Here is a 22248-nt window from a genome sequence, read left to right as displayed (position 1 = left end):
TATGGAAGTGGGAGTACTTGGAATGGCTTCGAGTTTACAGCACTAGGTACAAACCTCGCTATCAAAGAGTAAAATCTCTAAATATTTATTCCAAAAAGTATGTAGTGGACATGGAATCTGCAGTTTATTTCTTAGACAAAGTGACACCAGACTCAAATATCGATGCTCATGTTTGGTATTGGCCTTCAGGATCTGGTGGAGAAGATAACGAAGAGGATGACGATGACGAAGAGGATGACGATGACGAAGAGGCTGAGGATAGTGGCGAAGACGGTAATGAAGGCGAGGGCGAGGAAAATGCCTAGTCAGCCCTGAAGAGCCAGCATAACGAAAGACTGCCACTTCATATTCTATAAAACTTCATAATGAATACACAAGAGCGGAACAATATTGTTACGTAATTCTTTAAATTCTGCTTAGCGCATTTCGTTCTAGTTCGTGCAAATCACCGCGATCTGTTGATCAAAAGTTATGCTTATATTTAAGTTGACAAAAAGATGCTAGCTCTATATGTTTAATGGCAACGCGAAATCCGACACCGCCTTGAAGCTAAATTTGACGGCATAGTCACTCTTCTTTGCAGCACCAAATTCATTCAACATCTTTTCAGCGTCTTCTCCGTGAATGGTGCTTAGCACAGTGACCCGACTAGCAGGATCCAAGAATCGTGTCAGATACACATTGATGACACGACGTAAATCATCTTTGGTGACTTTATAGAGACTTTGTTGTTCGATTTCTTCTTCTTCTAGTGTTGCGTATCCCTGAGAGAGAGGGAGTCAATAGAAATCTCTTTAGTATCAAATTTAATCTTTACATGGCGGTTCTCTTTGTCTAAACTGAGCGCAAAAAAACGACTTGTTCAACCAAATGAGGCACATGAAGTGCAACCGAATATGACTCACCCTAACAGCACCACGTAACGACGTGCTAATAAGACTAGCAGCAGTTGACCTCGACGAGCACAACCTATAAGCACATGCAGCTCTAGCAGTATCAATCTGGAACTGTGAGCAAGTATCCTCAAAGCCTTTAGGAGTCACTAGATTCTCAATGATGGCATAAAATGCCAGCAAGGCTTTATAAGGATCTGAAGCCTCTCGCACTTCATATAGTAGTTGACCAGTCCATATTGCGAGTGATAAATCAGCTCCGTACGCATGTCTAAAAAAGACATAAACAAGTTGTAAAGAAGAGTTATATTTTGGTCCGAAGGCTTTCTTTGAGTGCAGATTAGTTTAGCTTACCCATTACCACGAACAGCAGTATACAACGGCCCTTCAGTCTGCGACAACAATTCAGCCAACAGCATGACAGAGTACTTTTCCACAGGAGTGGCGGGCTTCATTACATCACATGGTACGGCTTGCAACAAGTATGAAGCTGTGACACCAGCAATAGGTACCATAACGGATCTAAACTCTGGAGCAACGTCTTCCAGGCGGTATACTTGTCGTGGGAATGGGAAAGGTGATGGTGGAAGCTCTATTAAACCTTCTCCTGCGAATGCACCGCTTTTCCTTGTAGATTTCTTAGCACCATTACTGCCATTACGCGATGATGTTGAAGTGCTATTTTCGTCTAGTGCGGATGCTGCTTTGACACATTCTTCCTTCCAGATACGTAAGAAGGCGTTCGATACGGTGTGAATGTCTTTAAATTCGTTTTCTGGGATGCTTATTTGTACAAATCCTGTTGTAGCTGCTGCTGTTGGCGATGACGATGATTGACTCTTTACACCCGCCACAGCCTGCCGTAGATAATCACGGACTTGAGACAGATGGTTGAGCACAGTTTGACCGTTACCATGTCTAAGCGCCGACAACACACTCTTCAAAAATGCTTCCTGTCTAAATATAGAGATGTCCAAGTCATTGCCACGGGTACTCGACGGTGCCGTATTACTGGATTTATTACTACTTGCCTTGGTTTTTCGATTACTAGGTACGACGGGTTTATTATAGGTTGTGGATAACGGACATGTAATTCGAGTCATGACAGCAACAGCCATCGAGTAACCATCACGTTTGGTTTCAGCGATCTCAGATATGAGGTTTTTAGCTATAGATACAACTCGGTCTTCTGTAAATATAGATTGTGTCAATACACGACACAACCATTTCATGGCGACTTCCCATTCATGTCGTTCAGCACATCCATAGACTGAGAAGATTTCAGACAGCCAAGACGTATGGAAGACGTCGTTACCAAATCCGATAGAGGCTTCATGAGATATAAATAATTCCGAGGTCTTCTTTGCCACATCTCTATAATCCATGGCTCCTATAGATCCAACACCGGCCAGAGGTATTTGGAATAACAGCTCTTGAAACAAGACCAAGTATGGTTTGAGTACTGCTGGAAGTCCCGAAGTGTCTATGCCAAGACGGACATGTACGAATGCCGTCTCTGTTGATACGACCTGTATGGCTCCAAACGGTTGAGCAGCCTCTTTCGACAAGATGGAACTAGATACAGATAATTTAGGTGCCCGAGATACATCAGGTACTGGCGGCATTTGAGCCTTCAAAGGCTCAGATAATATAGGTAGATTCTCTTTTACTGCAGCTTCTACTTGTACTTTGAGCTTTTTCAGATTATCCGGGCCGATTTCTTCAGCCCGTCGTTTACGATCTTCTACTTCTTTGTCGGCGTTTTCTTTGGCCTTCTTCTCGTCAGGAATACCTAATACTTCAAAGCATGGTGCATCTAGCAACCAATACTGTACAAGTTGTTTCCAAAACTCGGCGGGCTTCTTTTGCAAATCGTCTAATAAGTCTAGCACTGATACAAAGCCGCTGATCAATGACCTTGTCTTGGAAGCTGACGTTCCAAAACGCAGTCTGACAAAGTCCCGTACTAGACGTTCCATTACCCAGTCGTGAGGATCCTACAAGGGTACAGTAGTTGATCAGGTAGTGTAAAGTGGTACGACTATGCTTTGGGTGCACATTACGTGTCATGCTGGTAATTTTTTTTTTGCCTCAATTCGTGTTTTTGCGCATGACCAGTTTCAACTTCCGTAGACAAACAACTTACATCTTCTAAAGTTTCTAAGAGCTTACGACGATGCCTCAAGATCGCAGCTTGTATAGTATCCATAGACGGAAAGCCATCACCAATAAAATCCAACAAGACTTGTCTCATCAAATGATAATATACCTTCTCTTCAAACAAGTCTGTTCTATGTGATTCTTCCATATTCTCATCGTCATCTCCCTCTTCATGATCTCCGTCGTCTTCTTCATCATCGTCATTATCAGTATCATGACTGTGATCAGTGTCATAGCTTGGTTCATCATCTGACTCGCCATCACCACCACCATCTCCATATGGCACACCATTAAATCCTAGTACGAGGACAGACTGAACATATCCTCGTAAATCGAAATCCACATCTGATGCTAATGGATTTGACAATTCTACGAATTTTTGAGCGAGTGGTGATGCGGCTGTATCTTGCAGGTATCTAAATAAGACATCCAATGCTAGGAGAGTCGGTATGTCGTCTGACGGCGGCCCTCTCCATCCTAAAAGCACGAAAAATGGACGAAATAAACAGCTGTTTAGTGGGGCGACAAACACGTTCACTTCAATACAATCGTACCATAAGTAACAGATCCAACTTGTTCATCAGACGATGGAAATCGCACTGTTTCACTAGTGAATTTAGGTGTAGATGGTGCTAGAGGTGGTATTTCAATCTTGCCCATTTGGACATGAGTACTCTTCGACACTGATTGTTGAAAAGATGGCATAGAGTCCAATTTTGCGAATACACGTTGTGGATCTACTTGTCCACAGATGATGACAGTGACATTATTGAGATGATAAAATTGTTGATGGTATGTTATGATTTCTTGGTTTGTCAGCTTTGCAATGTCTGGAGTAAGACCACCACATTCGTACGAGTATGTTGTCTTGTCTCCGAATATGAGACGGCGTAAAGCTAAATCGACCTGAAATTTAAAAAGGAATCAGTGTCGCGACCAAAAAAGTTGAAGCAGAAAGATATGTCATACCATGTCCGATTCACTGTGCTCTCTTCCTGCCATTTCACAATACACCACGCCCTGACATTTAGCATCACCATCGACGTGATATACTTCAGTTATGAACTGTGCATCACGTAACGTCGGATTGATGACATGGTCCAAGAACACGGGCAGCACTTCAATCATTCCTTCCTCGCCAGCACAGGTTAAAGTGTAATTGGTATGATCTTCAGTTGTGTATGCATTTGTTCCAGTTGACAAGCAGCGTGTTGCCAGACAATCTAGATATCCACGCTGAGGGATGGACGTGCTGCCACAGAAAATCAAGTGTTCGAGGGTATGCGGTGCTCCATTGTTGCTATCACATAGCGTAGGTACTAGAAGAAAAAGAAAGAATAATAAGGATGAATATGAAGGTTTAATATTCGAGACAAGAGTATGATGGGGATGAAGCTTTCAATAAAACAAGGGACGAGAAATGTAATGTTGATGGATACAGAAGAACAACAAATTTTCAAGCCAAAAGAGCGTGACATTCAACAAGATGATGTGTAAAATCACGTTCAGAGCCTTGCAATTCTCCTGGTCTCTCCCTTCGAAAGTGATGCATTTCCTTCTACAAAACTTACCCAAGATTGAAGTGCTGACTAGAGGCCCAGGAAGAGAGCAAAAGACAATGCGCAACTCGCAAGCCGGATGCTTGTAGACTTGGATGGAGGTCTTGCTAGTGGCTAATGGCAGCTCTACCGTCTGCTCGAGCCGATACATTGCCGAATTGTGTGGTGAGTTTGGAAGCACTTATTGCCATCAGACGTTGCAAATGTATGCATGCTATTATTATTGGGGTTATGTGGTAACTTGTTGCAACCCAACCCATCCCAACTTGCATATGATGAGCAGTAAAAGGTCAGATCACTGGTTGGAATTCAAAACAGACGGATTTGTTGTTGGTGTTGTTCGGCATCAGAACATTTGAAACTTTGTGGACATCAGTTGCGTTTGACCCATTTGATTTCTTGAAAAACGATACAAAATTGTCTACCAAAACCTCAAACGCATATCAAATGGTGGCATTTGGCTATACTCTTTAATTCCATTTTGCTGAATTGTTGAACTTCTACCATGATGCTACTGTAAAAGGGTGCGGAGAACACGATCGCGCTTATTATCACAGACCCATTTGATGCTCGATTTCTGATCTTGATCAGTTATCACATCTTCCATCGATGGGGTAAAGGCTAAGCTGTACAGCTTCACAAATGTGAAGCACCCAAAACACGAAACCATTGTTATTGAGCTGAACACGGTAAAGAAGTTCAGGGAGAAGATGCCTTGTTTTTTGAAGGTTGGTTGGAGTTGCAACGACTTCACCCTTCTAAAACAGCTTCCATCCTTTGTTTCTTCTTTCGATAAATCTGTGAACTCGGCGGATTGCAGTGGTGAAACATATGGCTTGCGCTAGGAGAAGAGATTTGCTTCTTTCTCTTCTTCGGGAGAGAAGAAAGGCATCCTCTTTTTCAGGCTTGATAACCATCTTTTTTGAAAAAAATCGCCTTTTTTTTTCAAGAATCATAGATGGATTAGCGAGGATGCAAGCCCATAAGACAGTATTTGCTTTTTTTGAGAAGGAAGGTGGTGTCGAATGCGATGATGGACGATCCAATCTTGTTGTTTTGAAGTCACCATCAGTTTCAAATTTGTCTGGAATTTCCAAACAAGTGAATATGACGCCATTCCAACTGAATCTGATGCCCCCAGCTCTGCTACACTTTGATATTACTGAAATTGCTCCCTGTGTGTGACATGACATGATATTTAGCTAACACATTCTACCATCTTTTGACTGCAAAGGTTGGTCTCTTTTGGGACGAAGAATGCTAAGTATAAAGGACCAGCGACACTGAGAATGGTGTTATGGTGACTTTTGCTTGTGTATTTTCCGGAAGAGCCAACTTAAGAGGATCTGGTTTGGGCGTATATTGTTTCTTTGTATGGAATTTGACTTCACTGGTTGTTTGTCTTTTGCCCTCTGCTTTTCTAAATATCGGACGTTGATCGTAGAATATGAATGTAGATGTACATGTACATGTACTCAAGTGATCAGATATTTTCGTTTGATGTGGACCGCCAGTCAAGACACCTTTTTTTGTTGGGCCAGATTCGTAGCTGTTTCGCATGTACATCTCAGATTGATACATTATCAAGCAATCTGTTTAATACAACTACAGCGAGCTATAGACTACTGGCTTATACAACATCGTCAACCTTTCGTTCGGTTCTCACCAGTGCCACCAGACAAGCCTACTTATCAGATACATACAGCACCACACTCATTCAGAATAGCTCCGCCTCATTGTCATCCTCCTCTTCATCCTCGTGGGTCAGAAATAACAGCTACCCTTATCCATCTTGGTTCGTTGATACTTCGCACACGGTCGAGAGTACCTGTGTTGCGCTGCGTCTTCCAGTGTTTCTCATGTACTTGGTGTGTTGACTCGTATTATTGCTGATTCTTGTGTTTGTGCATATTTCTGGAAGTGAAACCCATTTTTTTGTCGTAGCTTTGATCAATTGCGACGATTCTCATCCTCATTGTCTTCCTCATATTGAGGTATGTGCGACTCATCATTTTGAGTTTCGAGTCAATAGAAAGCATCCGTGGAAGACATTCTTTTTGCTTGATTGCCATCTCTCCCTCAATGATCTAGATCAACGCAAACCTTTGGAAAACGCTCAGATTGCACGTACACTTGTTACCAGATCTACAATTTAGTGCTCATGGTATGTTCTCCTTTGCCTTGTTTGAATTGGAGAGCCAGCAAAAAAAACTCTTACAAGCAGGCAGCCTCCATGCAGCTTTTCATCACCAATACCCTCAATACGCCTTGATGACGCATTATGTGAATTTCATGGGTGGGTATTCTCGTTTTACGCCCATTCTGCATTTGACGTTTCAAAGATTGTCACTTTGGTCCATACTGAAGGTACCAGTTGTTAGAACGTAAGAGTTGAAAGTAGATGTGATACTGGCTGCCAAATTGAAGGCATAAGATTCTCTCGTTTTTGTTGTATAGAAAACGGTTTTTAGCAAACAACAGATAACCCCAAAGTGTCGCATAGGTTCAATGTTCGTCTTGATTCTGGCGTCTCTGTTTCTTTAACAGATGCTTCAAATCGGAAGAGGAACGAAAAAAAACCACTAACGATCGCAAATACAGACAATGCTTTCAAATAATTGGCCTTCCTTTAATAACTTTGCAGTTTACATAATTTTTATACAATGAAACAGATACACCACCGAACTCACCCTTCATACAACACGACGCCCAGGCACATGAGCATTCTCATTCGCAAGCCTAGGCACAATATCCCAACTCTCCTTCACCCAACTCTTATAAACCACATGCGGACGCCTCGACAACCGATCAGGATAATGCCCCAGCACATCACTAACCAAATCAGCTCTACCAATCCCACGTTCATCATCCAATATAATATGGGTAACAAACGGTGATATGACTTCAGCAACACTCCCACCACCACATCGAATCCAATCCTCAACAGACTGCATGGGTGAGAGGGGTACTTGATCGACTTGCATATCAGGTCGTTCATTCAATGCATTATCAATAACGTTACATCCTTCGGGACATATATTGTCGACTGCAATCATTTCAGGTGTGATTCGAAGCGTGTTCCAACGATCACAATATGCGACGACTTTGCGCATAAAGTTGCGGCTGTTGCTGAGGGTTGGGATGTAGTGGTCTTCCACAGTCAGGAGAAGTTTTCGGTACTTGGTGGGACGGCCATGTGGATGTGGCTCGTCTTGTGCACCTCGTTTGATAGGGTATTTTAATTTCATCCCTGCATTGATCTAGAGTCGGTTGAGCGAAAATGCATGAGATTTTACAAGTCGACGAGAAAAAAAATGGGAATAAAACTTCATCAATTTGCTCTTTGCCAAAGCAACTCACGTCTTTGTATTCCTTCATATCAATTGAGGCTGTATACGAATCACCATATCTATCTGACACCACCCTCAATTCTCGTTTGGTTTTTGGTGACATATGAAGCATGAATCTGCAAAAAAGGAGCGAAAAAAACGATCAAGGTCCTGAGGCATTGACAGTACTTCAGACATACACTGGCTTCTTGAGCACAAGCTCTTTGCGATCAATGCAGGTTTGAATCCATTCAGACGTAATAACATCATACGGATAGTATTCATTCATCTGAATTCGTGCTTCCCATCGCGAAACTATTTTGAAAAAGTTGAGTGTGAGATTCAAACGTGTTAAGTAAACGAAGAACGAAACCAATGGACCCTAACACACAAAAAAGTAGAAAGTTGACTCACTATGCTTGTCAGCAACAACAATCTGCTCACTCTTCACTTTATCATTCACGCGCAACACAGAAGCTCCACCATGTGCAAGGATCTTGGCTTCAACGAGCCGTCTCCATTCTGTCTTGTTTCCTTGCCCATCATAGTAATCATCACCGGCACCATTCACAACCTCAAAGGCTATTCCTTTAAACAACTGAGAGACTTGGGTGATTTTCGATACATCCATGGGTACAAACTGAGCTCCAATTTCAGGTCGTCTGCTGCTAATACTGATTGCGGTAGTAGCCTTCTTCTTCTTCTTTTTAGGCTCATCACGTCTGGTTTGTAGATATCCATTATTCTGATTCACCAGTCCATTGATATCAGCATATGTAGCAGCCTCTCGATACGATTTATCGTCACGAATCATTACGAAACGTGGAAATCGCAAAGTAGCATTGGCACGGTAATCAACGGTTGGTGTTATTTGACTTGCTTTGACTTGGACTACGATACAGTGGTCAAGTGATGTACGGATATATGATGGTTGTTCCTTCGAGTTGGCAGGATGCGAAAACCAAGATGGTTGATTATGCTTGTCGTACTTCATCCAATGACCATCTTCAGGGTACAGACTTTCAATTTCAGAGTCCTTGTAACCACTACCAAATTTGCAGAACGATAGTGCTCTCAATTGGCCATTTGGATTTTTGGTATCTACAGGTGTCACGACAGCACACCTAAAATTGCATTTTGTAAGGTCAAAAGTTGACTTTCGTTTGATTCACAACAAAGAAGACAAAAGGAGTGAACCAGCTTTCACATACATGAAACTGGACATTCCGCCACCACGACGACCAGATCCTTCTTCAGCACCAACCAAGACTACATCCTATTGCGAAGAAAAGCTAATCAATTAGGCGTAGAAATCCGGGAAAAAAGACGAAGCTCCCCAAAAGATTGTGCTAGTTACTAACACTAACATACCAAATCATCACCCCACGCATCAATATACTCTGGCTTGAATTTATACCATGCTCTGTCATTGCAAATATACTTGCTCTGCGGATGCTTTAATATAAGTCCTTCCTCTCGATCATTCATCACTTTATCAACCATCTCAAGGAATTGGCCTTCAGTACGTCCAACCTTGTGTGCCAGAATCTTGAGATACTCGTTTTGCTCCTTGATAAACTTGCTCATGTATTCCGTTTGGCGTTTCCAAAGTGGCATTTCTCGGAGATCGACATTGTCGTAATTGACACAGTCGAATACGTAATATACGGGTATGTATCGAGAGCCCTCTAGAGATTCAGATATTTGCGAAATATCAGAGACAAAAAAAACGAACGTTACTAGCAAGGTATTCATAACAACATGATGCAGGAAGATCCGTTGACGCGTGGAAGACATTACCTTTGAAAGATGACTTCAAATTTCCAAATGGAGTGAACGTTTCTGAGGTTCGGTCGAAACACATCATTTCACCATCCAATATACAGCTAGGAAGGGGAGGCATTAGGTAAGTAAAGTAACAATATTCAAGGATATGATTCAAGAAACCGGCCAGAACTTACTCTATTCCCTTCTCAAAACAATGATGAATATGAGGGGTAAGAACACCAGATGTAGGCGTGTCTCCATAGTTGTCAGAGTACTGCTTTCCTTTCCTAGTTTGCAAACAAAATAAAGATGAATATATGAATTAATGGATATGGACATTCTCAAGCGAATATACAATCAATCACCCGTCTACCTTGATGACCAGAAATACGTATTATCTTTCCGATGCATCTGAAGCCTTTCACCGTCTAGCTTTGTCTCCATCCAGAACTCGTCGCCTTGAAATAATTTATTGATGTCGCTGATTGCTTTGATGCGACCAGCCAACATGGGACGGAAGGATTTGCCGTACTGTATGGTCTGTGAAATATTGAGAGAAAAAGATGATGTATGAGCCAAAAAAAGACCAAAGATCATCATAGAGGATGTAGCAAAGGTTTCGTGTGTTTCACTGACCACTTCATCCATAGAAAAGACGGTATCTTCATATGGGAGCTCAGCAGTCACTTCAGCAAGCGAACTGGATATGTTGTAAAGCTCGTCTGCGTTGGGATGCCAAGCCTTGAAGATTGATTTTTCGGACAAGCCAATATGGAGACCTAATTTACATTTGTTATTTGATGACAAATGTTAGATTTGATATATAATCATTCCCTATGAGTATTTGTGAAAGTCAAGAACTTACTCTTGAGAATGATACGCACAAGCCAGACTTGTTCTTGCACAGTGCAGTTATCGAAAAAGTAGGTGAGAATGGCTTTTCGTGCTGCGTTACTATAGGGGAAAGTCATTCGGTAACATTCCTTAGCATTGAAACCACAGGAGCTAAACGGAATCACAAAAACCTACGCGTCTGAATATTGCAACTCCTCCAATTTGGCATTGACATCAGATATCGTCAAAGTGCCAGCAAGCTTCTTGACTCTGTTTTGCATAATGTTTTGCAAGACACCAGCGAAATCTGTATGTGGAGAAAGCAGAGGGGAATCGGTACGGTGTTGGGTTGTGAGGACGTGGCAGTACAATGCAAGGCCCAAACGTCGAAAACGACCAAGTAATTCGTACCTCCAGCTGCGTTCTACAATTAACAAAACAGGAAAGTCAGATTTGTTGTGACGAGGATCATAGTACGTGATTCAGCCTTACTCCAGCTTTAACGCCAGGGCGTTTCCAATTGATCAATTCATCACCCGTAATAGGTCCCAAACCCAACACATCTTTGTAGATCTTGGCAAGAGCAGCTTCTTTCAATTGATATGCGCTACGTTCCTTGTCGAACTAGAAGAAAACACAAGGTTTTGTCAAGATTTGCAACACATGCTTGCGTACTTTGATCTTTCACATGGGGAAAACGTTAGTTGAGCTTACAATAGGCACCATCAATCGTAGAGCAGGATAAAAGTCTCCACCAGTGTTTCGCCACTTCTAAAACACGTAAATGTTAAACATAGATTTTTTAAAGTCAGCTCGAGAAGCGACAAGTTTATAACAACACAAGAATCGACGAACAGGATACATGTAACATACTCTCATAAAGTCTTTGAGAAGCCGTTGCTGCTTCTCAGCCTTCGCAACAACACCTCGTTTACGAGACAGATTTTCCAGTTGCTGAAACAGGGTGCATAGATCTGAAAACTTGAATTGAGACGCGGTATCGGGCTTCTCAGGCTTCTCAGTGGCAGGTCCTTTCCCCTTGTCTTTGAGAGGACTCATCGTTTCTGAGTTTGAGGAAGCTAGCTAAGTGACCAGTTGCTGAAGCAGATTGCTGATATTATACAGCATGCTAGATAGCAGGACAACAGGACAACGTGATAAATATCGTTTGTAAGTTGCAAATCTCTCGAAATTCGAAACGCGTCCATGTGGCTCATTCGAGTGGTAAGATAGAACTGCGGAACTGACGCACTGGCATGATAAACTTGGACCTGTTTCCAATATTCGTGTTGATGTAAATACTATATGTTGATTTATGATATAGAACGATAGAATGATGCGATGTTAATACTATATAATCCATTTCGATCCACCTTCTACCATCATGGCTTTCTCGTCCAATGCCAAACAACCTCCCCATTCATCTTGACCACCTTTATCTCACTCATAACCACCTTAGCACACCCATACGAGCAGCCACCCGTTATATACGCCTTTCCTACAGCTCCCTTCCTTAAACCCGACGTGCCCAGCCGAACTTCCTCAGTCTGTGACAATCTCTCATACACAGGTACTTCAACAGTAGCAGTAGATGCCCACCCCAGTATGGATTGTTCCGTATATCCAAAGTTTATACCGTCCATGACGAATACGGGAGATAGTTCGAGACCGGGAAAGTGTTTGTTGAAGATTGGTTCAGCTTGTCGCATCAGAAATGTTGCTGCAACTGGGACACCGTTGAATGATGGTGAGCATTCTATTGATGGTTTACTAGTGGTGAGACCAAGTATTACAGCAGCAGCTAGTCCGATGGATGTCCATTGATGTGATCGTGATGGTAGTGTTTGTTTTACGATTATTTGATTTGAGCACGCACTGCAGAGTTGTCTCCTCGTGTTCAGTCGTGGTTTGGTTCTACATATAAAAGTGTACAAGCGATGTAAGATACGCTCCCTCGTGTTCATTATATCAACTATAGTTAAATGTAGTCTGGGGAGCTGATGCTGCTGTTTTTAAAAAAAACGAAACCACATCTTGATCCAAAACATATACGATGGCTACTAGGACAAGCAATATTCTCGCGCCAGAGACATTCAAAATCCTACAGCCTCGAGAATATATCAGACAACACGTCATCGCTCAAGGAACAAGACCCGACAAGAGAGCTTGGAATTCTGTGAGAGACACTACCATACGCACAGGTAGATTGTATTGATGAATTTGTAATTTTGTTGAGGCCTCTGTATATCAGTGTGTTCTAACCTTATGTTGTATAGGGGTCGTATCAACAGCAAACGCATCATCACTCGTGAAAATCGGCGAGACTACAGTCATTTGTGGCATCAAGGTTGAAGTAGGAGAACCAAAGTTAGATAGACCGAATCATGGATTCATAAGTATGTGCAACGAATGTCGCTGTCGTGAGCTTCCTACTCGTCAAGCTCACGGAGATCTATAACTCACAACTTGAAAAAAAGTACCAAACATTGACCTCCCCGCCATGTGCTCGCCAAGAATACGGCCTGGTCCTCCTGGTGAACTGCCTCAATCGCTTAGTGAGCAGATGAATCAAGTGTTGCACAGGTAACCGAAAGCTTGCCATGCATGCTACAAGGTCGCGTGGATTCGTTTTTTCTGCGCTACATTGACTCTCTCTCAAACTATTACCAGATGCAAGATCATCGATACCAAAGATCTATGTATATCATCAGGAAATGCAGTGTGGGTGCTGTATTGTGATGTTGTGTGTCTTGGATACGATGGGAACGCTTTTGATGCGTCCTTGATTGCTATTATGGCTGCTTTACGACAAGGTGCAAAGAAACTTGTAACCCCTCATATCTATGTAGACTGACATTACAGTTTCTCGATGTAGTTCGAGTACCAAACGTACTATACTCTGAAGCTGATGGAACCGTCAAGGAAACATCTAAACCGGTGATACCTCTCCGGATTCACAGGATACCTGTTTCATTGACTGTTGGCATATTTGAAGTGTATGCCATCATGCAAAAGAATCATCTTCAAGAATTAGCTAATTGCCCATTACAACAACATAGGAAACATTTATTAGTTGATCCAACAGACGATGAAGAGCAAGTCCTGTCTGCTACAGTGACTACAGTGATAGACGAGATTGGAATGATGTGTGGAAGCTTTCAGGATGGAGAGCCTGTGCCGTTTGAGATACTGAGGACTTGCATAGCTGCAACAAAAAGCCGCGTTGTGGACGTTTTGAAAATGATGTCGTGATTCTAGATACAGTTGTACATATATTATTTGTTTTCATACAATTCGCATAGCCGGATCTATGGATATATGATTTTGGTTGGTTTGGTCTTGGTTGACGCGTCCGTCGAAGTCATCAACTTCTTGACATCGCAAATGCACCAAGTGGCCAGACTCTCAACCAAACTTTCGTGGTCTATACCAAAGCTCGTTAATAAGGATATAATCACATTCGCAATCCGAATCAACTCTCAACAAGCAAGAAAGAACTCAACAATGACAACCGTAACATTTGGGAGTTTCAGTGCAAGCCCGGCTGGCCACGTCCTGTTGGCTGAAAAGCCAATTTTCGCTACATTTGCAACCGCTCTTCCATCCTCATTATCGCTGCCTAGTAATGTGGTGAATGCTGCTGTGCAGGCATCACAGATTGTAAGACGATGTTTGGATTTTAGTTGGATGCTATTCGTTTTGGGATCGTGGAAAGACTGTCAGAATCTAAATATCTGAATTTGCACGTAGATTTCTGAAGGAACTGCTGAAACAATTACCACGTTTGTTGGTGATTCAAAAGAGAATCGAGGACAGGTGTCGATTGGAAGCATTCCTATCGAACGATCTCGCTCGAATGGATTTGTGAGGACTGATAGTATCTATGGTACGAGCTCGTAGTCGCGTTGTGTGCCAATGGTTTACTTGTGATACAGATCGAACTTTGGTAATGTACCTGACAATGTAGAGACTGATTAATTGCTTTTTTTTCTGCCAACATAGATCTCGCCCTAAAACTAACTCCCAAAACCGGTGACATCCAAATAACCGTCCTCCTCTCCTCACTCGCCCAAACTCTCCCAGCAGGACTCGCAATAGCCCGTGCATTCCCCTTATACTCTCGCAAAAACCTCGCCGACCCAAAACCGCCACGTACCGTGCACGTAAACTTTGTCATCTGCAACAGCACAGACAGTGACAAGGAGATTGACTACGCATCATTGCAACTGGCTGCAAACGGTGTCCGATTCGCTGCTCGATTGGGTGATACACCCCCGTCTGAACTTCATACAGATGCATATGTGGAAGAGGTTAAGAGTGTTGCGAGGAAGCTGGAGCCTAATGGTGTTGAGCTGACGCTCATTAGAGGGGATGAGTTGAGGGATGCTGGACTTGGTGGGATTTGGAATGTTGGGAAGGTAAATGATGCTTCTGCAAATTGGCTGAGTTCACTCTCTCTTTTTTGTTCTGACAATTCTCATCAACTTTAAAGGGAGCAGAACATCCACCAGCACTCGCCATATTGGGGTATCGTCCAGCAGGTGCCAAAACGACACTCGCAATGGTTGGAAAGGGAGTCACGTTTGATACTGGTGGATTGTCGTTGAAACCAACTGCGTCAATGATTTCCATGAAGACTGGTATGATCAACACCGAAATACGACTTTTTTTGTGTTTCAGTGCAGTTTAACCCACATCACATGTTAGACATGTGTGGATCTGCAGCTTGTCTAGCCGCATTTGAAGCTATTGTACTCAAGGGCGCATTTAAAGAAAACCTTTACGCCGTACTTTGTATTGTGGAGAACTCGGTTGATGAGAGGTCGTACAGGAATGATGATATCTTGTACATGTACAGTGGAAAGACTGTCGAGGTCAACAATACCGATGCGGAAGGTATTTCTTGCTTAGAATTGCCGTTTTTGTGCTAGGCTTGGTGAACGCTAATGTTGTGCTTATTTGGGCAATAGGTCGACTCATTTTGGCTGATGGAATTGCATATGCTACAAAAAATTTGAATCCTGACCGTCTTGTTGAATTGAGTACGCTAACTGGTGCTCAGTCTTATGCTACTGTAAGTTTTGCTGTTGCGATGATGTTGAAAGGACACAAAAACAAGATCCTGTCAAGCTCGTGTATCAGACGTCCAAATCAGCTTCTTCTTCTACTGTTATAGGGAACCCGTCACGCTGGTTGTTTATCGAATTCAGACTCTTTCGAATCTGAAATCGTATCAGCGGGAAAACGAAGTGGTGATTTAGTGTACCCATTGCTTTACTGTCCAGAATGGTTGGGACCTGCCAAACAGTTCCCTTCAGATGTCGCTGATATGGTAAACAAAAACCCGATCACAGTACTCTTGGATGACTGGCACGATCTGATACATGTTTGCTTTCATTTAGAAAAACTCGGTAAAAGACCGCGTAAACGCACCATCATCATGTGCAGGTCATTTCCTCGAATCGCATTTTGTAGGTGATGACTGGAACGAAAATCGCAAGGGATGGGCGCATTTAGATATTGCTTCGCCCAGCGCAAGTGGTGAACGATGTACCGGGTATGGTGTTGGATTGTTGATTGAGATTGCGAAGGATTTTTCAGCGTAGAGGGGGTCATGACGCGGTTGATATTCCCTTTTTTTCCTTCACACAAGTACACGATACATTCTGACTGGACTCTGGTTTTCTGGCAGAATCGCGTTTCACTCGATTGAGTTTGCTCGGGTTTGCGTCTACGATAAGCGAACACATTTAGGTTTGTGTTCGAAGTCAACCTCGTTGGTTTGTTTTGGTGCTGACAAGGAAAGTTTTTGTTTTGGTGTTCATTGACAAGGAAAGTTTTCTTATCGATCGCTACTAATTATGGACGTAAATCGCATCATAAACTAGATAACGTAATTCTTATATCCCTCATTTATGAATTGGGAGTTTAGATCTGCCTGTTGAATAACGTCCAAAGCTGTTACATCAGAAAAAATCCAAGATGGATTTTGGACACGCTGAAAAGAGGTCCAAAGGACGGTCCTAAAGTCGTGGACTCTTTATCCTTAGACGCTGACGTCCAAGGACGTACTTGACCTTTGGGCGTGGATGCCCTTTTCTGTAGGACGCCCAAATCACGTCCCAAACAAAAAGAACGTCCTCAGCCGCAAACAGCTTTGGACGTCCAATGCTCTGTTATGCTGAGTACAACAACGACGCCATAACCAAGGGAGAGGATCATGCTGAATCGGGTAGATTTCTCAGCTGACAATAGGCTATAGTTTGGTTGATATTGTCAGATTTGGATCACTCAGGGGTCCCAAATTCGTCACAAGATAGATCACTGGCATTTACGTTGAGATGTATCAAGCAATATAGTCTTGCCAGATCCCTGCAATTCTGATACAAATATATGCTTAGTCATCTGTAATGCATCTGTTGTACTTTTTTACCTCCTTAGTATTCTTGTTGATATGTTGAGGAACGAACAAATATGAGCGACACTACAGTGCTCTGGATATTGCTCTTTAAACGAGATGCTGAAGACGCTGACGAGTCATTGGCTGCACTTCACAAGTTGGGAGACGCTACAAGACTGAAAATTGATTCTTCAATGGATGTCGACCTACTACGCAAATATCTCATCAATCATGGAGACTTCAAAGATCGATTAGCTGATGTGAAACCAGATCAATTATATGTATATATGGATGCAGAATGCAAAACGCCACTCGGAGCCGACACATCACTAAATGCCATTACAACATCTGCCAAATCTCCATTGAGAGTGGTGAGGCCCGCTCCACCTGTAAGCAGGATGTCTTTTACGATGGAAACACCAGGTAAGCAACTGCCCTCGTTTGGTAATGTCACTATTGCTGTTGATTTGAACAATATTGTTTTACTCACACAGCAAATCCAGAACCCAAAGTACAGGCTATGCGACTTCTCTATTCAATACTCTGGAACAAAAGACAATCAACGCACGATAGTCTTCATGCAACTGTAGTATGCAATGTTCCAACTCTGGCAACCATGCAGCAAGTTGGGGAGTTTGACACCGCCACTACTACACTCTCTCCATTGAGTTTCACTGTGATTCAATTGAAAGATTTGCTGGATAAATTCAGATCGCAAGGACTGCTAGGTTCATTCCCATTATTCAACAAAAGGTCTGCGGCCGACATAGACAAACTACTTGTGAACCAGGAGTACCGCCTTCTGCACGAGTTTTTAAAGAGGATCTCTGCTGAGGGCATTGTCAAGCAAGTAATACCGTCTCGAGCTATATTAGGGAACCCTGGAATTGGTAATACACTCTTTTTTTTGCGTTGATGTTAAATTGGGCATTGACAAGTCCTACTGTGATGAAACAAGGAAAGTCCATCTTTTTGCTATATATCTTGATCGAACGATTACTGGATGGTCTACCGACAGCGCTTCAAACTGAGCTATCTTGCTATCATTATTTTGATCATTCTGGCGTCGTCATGAATCCACCTAGTAGAACCTGTCCGTCAGATATTGGGAATCCAACTTGGGCCTTGGTTGATTCAAATGAAAAAGTTGCGACTCCCTGCGAGGGATTTCTCGGCAATGATCAAGTATTAATGCTTCAAGCGACTTCACCGAAAGTCGAGCGCTATAGAGAGTGGACGAAGCAAGCTGCTGCATTGCTCTATTACATGAATACTTGGACGTGGGAAGAAACTGCATTTTATGGGTAAGTTGTTTAGTCATCATTGCAATTTTCTGATGATGATGACCATTATAAAGCTCTGAGGTGCTCCACTTGGACATGAATCGAATATGGGAAGCTTGGAATGATTGGAATCCTTGTCCTCGATATTGCTTCAGCATTGCGAAATCCGAGGCACTTATGCAGTCATATCAAAAGAGTGTGATCAAAACTCTCCAAGAGACGAAACAGAATCTCCTTCAACTCCTGCTCTTTGGAAGTTCTGCCAATCCAGATCAGTCCTCAAAGCTAATACTCTTATCTGGTGCTCAAGTTCAAACTGCAGAGGCCTGGAGTCTCGGCCGAATAGACTGCAAAGTAGAAATAATAGGAAAACAAGTCATCCGAATGATGAGTGAAGAAATGGAAACCCGCTCCGATGTCGATCGTAGTTCTTTCTATCATATGCTAGGGAGTACATCAGGTGAAGCAGCTGTACGTGGTATGATGCTGGAAGCCAGAATGCACCATCTTATGTCCACGAAAGGGCTTCCACTCACTGCTACATGTCTGACCGACAAATCAGAGTTACTTGTTGCACCAACAGGTACGTATATATTGCTCAGTCGGATTGAAAAGTTCTTTTAACCCTCATGACCTTGGAATGCTAGAGAAAGTCGTCAGATTCGTGAAGACCGATTTGTCAGCAATGCTGAAGGACAACGAGTTTGCGTATTTTTGGCCAATAGCCTCAAATCATGCCAGTTTTGATGGATTTATATGGGACAGGAAGACTAGCATCATTATTCTATTGCAGGCTACGGTTTCAGGTGTCCATCCAATAAAGCAAAGCGGTATAAAGCAAACCGGTCTCGAGCAACTTCGGAAAGCATTTCGAGACGCTGGCTTGAGAATACCTGAGTATCCATGGCCACTTGTAATTTGTACCTCAATCAATGAACTTGGAATTCAAACTGCTCAGCAAGTCCAGGGAGTTTGGAATACTAGACTTACTCAGTACACCTTGAAGATACCTATATAAGTAAGCTTTGGAGTCGCACAAACCCTGACGCCGTCGACATCTATCAAGTCTTTCGTACATTGCAATCAAATGATCACTTGTGAAATCGTCAAATAGCAACCAACTATGGCTTCATTATGCAAATAAAGAATATTTGTTATGTAGTGTTTGAAGTTGCACATTATTGAAAGTTGAATGTATATATTAGATCTTTTGCCTTCCACATTGCATTAACAAATAAATATAAACATTTCAAATTATATTCTGCTGTTCGGTTTGTGCCTGGAATCGACGAAGTACGGCCAATTCTGCCATATTGTTTAAACCCTGGAGTTAATACGGTAGACTCAAGTCGTTATGGTAAGATGAACCCAAAAATGGAATGCCAGGAAATATGGTCATCCCTCAACACCAAAACTTCAAGGCGGAAGTAGTTTACATGGTATCGTTTGGACAGTCTCCCTTGGGAATACGTCGGAACTGTTGTAAGGGCTGTCTGGATGGTGCGATGCTGGGTTGTATAAGTTGCTCTTCGGAATTTAGGGTCTCACTTGTCTCAGAAATTGAGCCGAACTAGTATAGCAAAACTACAATCTAACACGTCGCCCCGCCTCCTACAGGCCCAAAACAACGAGTTTGTAAACTACTTCCCCCTTGAAGGTTAGATTTTGGGGGGCAGAAGAATTACAAGCCAATGCCAATTCCTTCGAGACTTCCTGAGACATGCGAGACCCTACATTATGAGAAGCAACTATTGTACAACCCATTATAGCGCCAAATAGATATTTGACGACAGTAGTATGTCCACCGTACGCTGCAATCCACAGTGGTGTCTGGCCGTTCTGAATGGCAAGGTTGACATCACCTCCCTCTTCGAGAATGAAGGAAAAAGATGTAAACCGGACAGTCCAAAGTCAAACAGACAGCAGAAGGAGATTCCTACATGCTCGAATAGATACTTGACAATATCAAGATACCCTACTCCCGCTGCGACGAAGAGTGGTGTTTGCCCTGCGTGATTGGCAAGTTTAACATCAGCTCCCTGTCGAGAATGAAGAATAGAGCATTTTAATGAACAGAGATTCTAACAAACAAATACGAGAGGGAGATAGCGTACTTTCTCAGCAATCCATTTCACTCCCTTATTGTTCTCATTGTAATCTGCAATCCAGAGCAGTGTCCCCCCTCCCCGATTGGCAAGTTCTCCTTAAACAACGAGATCTAAACCAGACGTTCCGAAGAAAAGCAGACAACGGAACGACATTCTCTAATAGTCCAATAGATACACAACCATGCGTGATTGCGACATTGGCATTGCAGCCCAAACAGGTGCGATACGGATTCAGCACTCTTAAGGACTGAGACATCGTAATTTAAACCACCGAGAAAATGGCAGCAGCGAAAGATTACAAAATGTTCAAAGGTATTGATGCCTGCGTCAGTATGTCACATGATTGTCCATACGACAAGTTTTAGCATCGTAATCAATGTTGCTCTGAGTGCAACAGCGACACCATAACGAAGATAGTATGCAGAATCTGGTAGATTTCTCAGCTGGCGATAGTCTATACTTTGGTTTGCATTGTCAGACTTGCCTCACTCAGGTTTACAAATTCGTCACCAGATAGATCAGAGGTTGAGAATGTTCCAAGCAATATAGTCTTGCCATGGCAGGTCCAACAAAGAGACATCGATAGTAAGCTTGACATTTACACCTGCAAGAGCAGCGACAGTCCGCCTAACACCAGAATATCCACCAACGCCAGGCAAATTACGACAACAAACTGTTTTAATGCGAGAAACGCTAGCTGACTATAGAGCGGACGGTTCGTTCCTACAAGCCGACTTCTACAGGAGCAGGACACTCCAAGATCTGACGAGCTATTTGTGACCGAGCCTCTAAGGGGGCTGCATGCAGCGGAGCACTCAACGTAGCAATATCACGCTTTCGACTAGCCTGTAACTTGTCTGCATAGGAAGGAGCTCCACGAACCTCATATACTACGTGGAATGCGATGCTTATGCCTTAGTGATGTGTACAAATTTTATCAAGAAAAACTCTGCAATAAATACTTATGATGCTTCATAATGCGATCTTGCATCTTCAAATACAAGATGTATCAACATTTCAGTAGAGAGACCTTCGTTGTGTAGCCTTGGATCATCTGGGGATTTGTCAAATAATTCGAGGAACGCATAAATGAGGCCTTGAGTATCCACATCTTCTTTGACGAATGCAAGTGTAAGCACGGCCTTCATCAGCATCCATACGTCACAGCCGAACGAGTAGTGCATTTCTGGCTTTCCCAGTTTCGTTTGCGGTATATACTGGTTGCTAAATCCATCAGGTAGGCGTCCTACCCTTCCGCAGTGTTCCAAGTCAATCAAAACATATCGATTTTCTACTCGCACAGTGTTTTCCAAGCGTACATCACGGTGAACCAATCCTGCAGTGTGCAGAGCCTAGTTGGAAACGCTGCTTGAGTTCCCCACGTGCATAAGCCAAACAACATCAGCCAGTCACCTGCAAGGCCTTCAATATACAGTAAAATACCTGCGACCCAAGGAAATGTCCATGATATCACGGATATTGCTACCAACAGGCCATAAGCATAAAGTCAATTTGGATCTTTTAAATTTGCTTTTGGACAAGTCTAGCTTGATCAAATATGGAGAGCAGATAGAGTATGCACATTTCAGATCCTGAAAGCCAACCAGAATTCAGCACAGTGCACTAATCCGAAAATTGCTGCTCATGCCCACCGCGACAGTTGAGTTCGCCCAAGGCATCTTGTTTGTTTTCACGACATAATTATTGTGAAATACGATTGACTAGGAAGGCGACATCAGACACCGGCCAAATGTGATTTGGGTGGAGTTTCTTACCCCATTGTGGCGATAATATTCCACTCCTATTTTCCACTTCACACGGAACTCTACCTCTTGATTCAAAAGCACAAGTCCGTGAATCAATCGAAACATGTTGATGACAGTGATCAAAACCGCCAAGCGATCAGAAGCAGATA

The 22248-nt window shown here is 42.8% G+C and overlaps 4 protein-coding genes across 4 annotated transcripts; 2 read left to right on the top strand and 2 right to left on the bottom strand.

Moving 5' to 3' along the window:
• Positions 1–506: 506 nt before the first annotated feature.
• Positions 507–4763, bottom strand: SmJEL517_g04347 (uncharacterized protein; the record flags this gene model as incomplete). The annotated part of the gene is made up of 7 exons (XM_031170275.1): positions 507–764; positions 906–1164; positions 1248–2890; positions 3040–3530; positions 3608–3959; positions 4023–4372; positions 4625–4763. 7 exons carry the CDS (start codon positions 4761–4763, stop codon positions 507–509), a joined length of 3492 nt encoding a protein of 1163 aa, XP_031023706.1.
• Positions 4764–11924: 7161 nt separating this feature from the next.
• SmJEL517_g04346 (uncharacterized protein) lies at positions 11925–12506 on the bottom strand (the record flags this gene model as incomplete). Its single annotated transcript, XM_031170274.1, has 1 exon — positions 11925–12506. The coding sequence occupies one exon, from the start codon at positions 12504–12506 to the stop codon at positions 11925–11927; it is 582 nt and encodes a 193-aa protein (XP_031023705.1).
• An 89-nt stretch (positions 12507–12595) lies between these two features.
• Positions 12596–16148, top strand: SmJEL517_g04345 (leucyl aminopeptidase; the record flags this gene model as incomplete). Its single annotated transcript, XM_031170273.1, has 13 exons — positions 12596–12743; positions 12819–12938; positions 13020–13125; positions 13213–13355; positions 13418–13721; positions 13845–14202; positions 14293–14428; positions 14545–14960; positions 15035–15182; positions 15250–15438; positions 15513–15616; positions 15719–15874; positions 15945–16148. 13 exons carry the CDS (start codon positions 12596–12598, stop codon positions 16146–16148), a joined length of 2532 nt encoding a protein of 843 aa, XP_031023704.1.
• Positions 16149–17016: 868 nt separating this feature from the next.
• Positions 17017–19243, top strand: SmJEL517_g04344 (uncharacterized protein; the record flags this gene model as incomplete). The annotated part of the gene is made up of 5 exons (XM_031170272.1): positions 17017–17365; positions 17437–17832; positions 17901–18246; positions 18300–18808; positions 18873–19243. 5 exons carry the CDS (start codon positions 17017–17019, stop codon positions 19241–19243), a joined length of 1971 nt encoding a protein of 656 aa, XP_031023703.1.
• Positions 19244–22248: the final 3005 nt, after the last annotated feature.

This window comes from Synchytrium microbalum (genome assembly GCF_006535985.1).
Source record: "Synchytrium microbalum strain JEL517 chromosome Unknown SmJEL517_scf0029, whole genome shotgun sequence".
NCBI classification, from domain to species: domain Eukaryota; kingdom Fungi; phylum Chytridiomycota; class Chytridiomycetes; order Synchytriales; family Synchytriaceae; genus Synchytrium; species Synchytrium microbalum.
This window is presented reverse-complemented; position numbering and strand designations above follow the sequence as displayed.